This window comes from Condylura cristata, unplaced genomic scaffold, assembly GCF_000260355.1.
Source record: "Condylura cristata isolate star-nosed mole 26May11 unplaced genomic scaffold, ConCri1.0 scaffold00003, whole genome shotgun sequence".
NCBI lineage: Eukaryota > Metazoa > Chordata > Mammalia > Eulipotyphla > Talpidae > Condylura > Condylura cristata.
In genome coordinates, this window is record NW_004567104.1 from 77,594,162 (window position 1) to 77,595,486 (window position 1,325).

Consider the following 1,325-nt stretch of genomic DNA (forward strand, 5'->3'; position numbering starts at 1 on the left):
GGGCCGGCCCAGTCCGCGGCGCGAAGCCGGGCTTGCGGAGGCAGCCCAGCCACTCCCAGGCCCGCGGGGGGCGCTGAGGCCTTAGCCCCTTACCCACGCCAGCCGCACCCCGACCGCCACCCCGGAGGGTGGGATGCCATGAGAGTTTGCGGAGCCCTGGGTGGGGCTGGTGAGGGTCCGGGCACCGGCGAACCCAGAGCCCAGGCGTCCCTGTGCCAGTCGGCAGGACTTTCCTGGAGCCCAAAGCGGACCTGTGACCTCTGGCCGCGGGGCCCGCGGGGGGCGCAGGTACCCCCAAAGTGCAGGCCCAGTTCTGGGCCCATCTTCCGGTCTGGAGACCCTGGCCTTGTGTGGCCACGCGCGAGGGCCGGCTCCTGCTGGCTGTGGGGGCCTCAGGAACGCCCTGGGCACTTCTCTTGGGCCCCCGAGACCCCAGGGTGAGCGTGGGGTGGGCAGAGCCACGATGCCCCTGTGGCCTGGCAGCAGGGGCCCCCGCGCCTGTGACACCCGCAGGCTGCCCGTGCGGGGCGGTGACGGACTGTGGCGTGTTAAAGCCGCAGCGTCCCTGGGAGACGCGGTGTGAAGGGCCAGCGGGCCCCGGGGCCCCAGTGGGCGTCCGCGTTAGACGGCGGGGCTGGGGGTCCGTACCCCGAGCACGGCGTCACCTTGCGGGCGGGTCGTTCACCTGGACTCTGGGTCTCCCCTTGGCCTCCGCAGCCCAGAACGTCATCGCTGGGCATGGAGTGGGCATCAGCCACGAGCTCATCACCCTGGAGGTCAGCTCCCCCGAGGTCCCGGACCTGACCCTCATCGACCTGCCCGGCATCGCCAGGGTGGCCGTGGGGAACCAGCCCCAGGACATCGGGGCGCAGGTGAGCCTTTCTGGAGCCGGGCGGTGGGGGGCGCTGGTGTCGGGACTGCCGAGGTCTGAGCGCTGCACAGGCCAGGAGACGGCGGAGGCCCTGGGTGGAGGCCGGGCTGCCCGGGAGGGGTGTGGCCGGCGCATGGGCGACCAGCTGCGCTGACGCTCTGAACACGTCAGAAGTTTGATTTTCACCCGAAGTCTGCAAATGTTGGCAATGATTTAAAAAAATTCACCCAGTATGCGTTAATCAGCGCGGACTGACCGCTCGTTGGGGCAGGGGAGGCCAGCACCGTGGTGGGGACAGGTGACCCCAGCGACCCCGTCGGGGAGCCCCAGGGAAGGAAGGGGCTGGACCGGCAGCTGCGGTGGCTAACACGCTGGGCCTGGGCACCTGCATCCTCCCGGCCGCGGCCTGGCGCAAAGGGCCGGTGGCTCCCGCCACCCCGAGGGCGCCCCTGGG

General features: G+C 71.3%; 1 protein-coding gene across 1 annotated transcript in view; it reads left to right on the forward strand.

Annotated features, from left to right (window-relative positions):
* Window positions 1-1,325, forward strand: part of MX2 (MX dynamin-like GTPase 2) — a 16,652-nt gene that overhangs the window by 2,702 nt on the left and 12,625 nt on the right. The window contains exon 3 of the mRNA XM_012730994.1: window positions 718-982. Coding sequence (XP_012586448.1) covers window positions 718-982 — 265 coding nt within the window. The remainder of the gene's footprint in view (window positions 1-717; window positions 983-1,325) is intronic.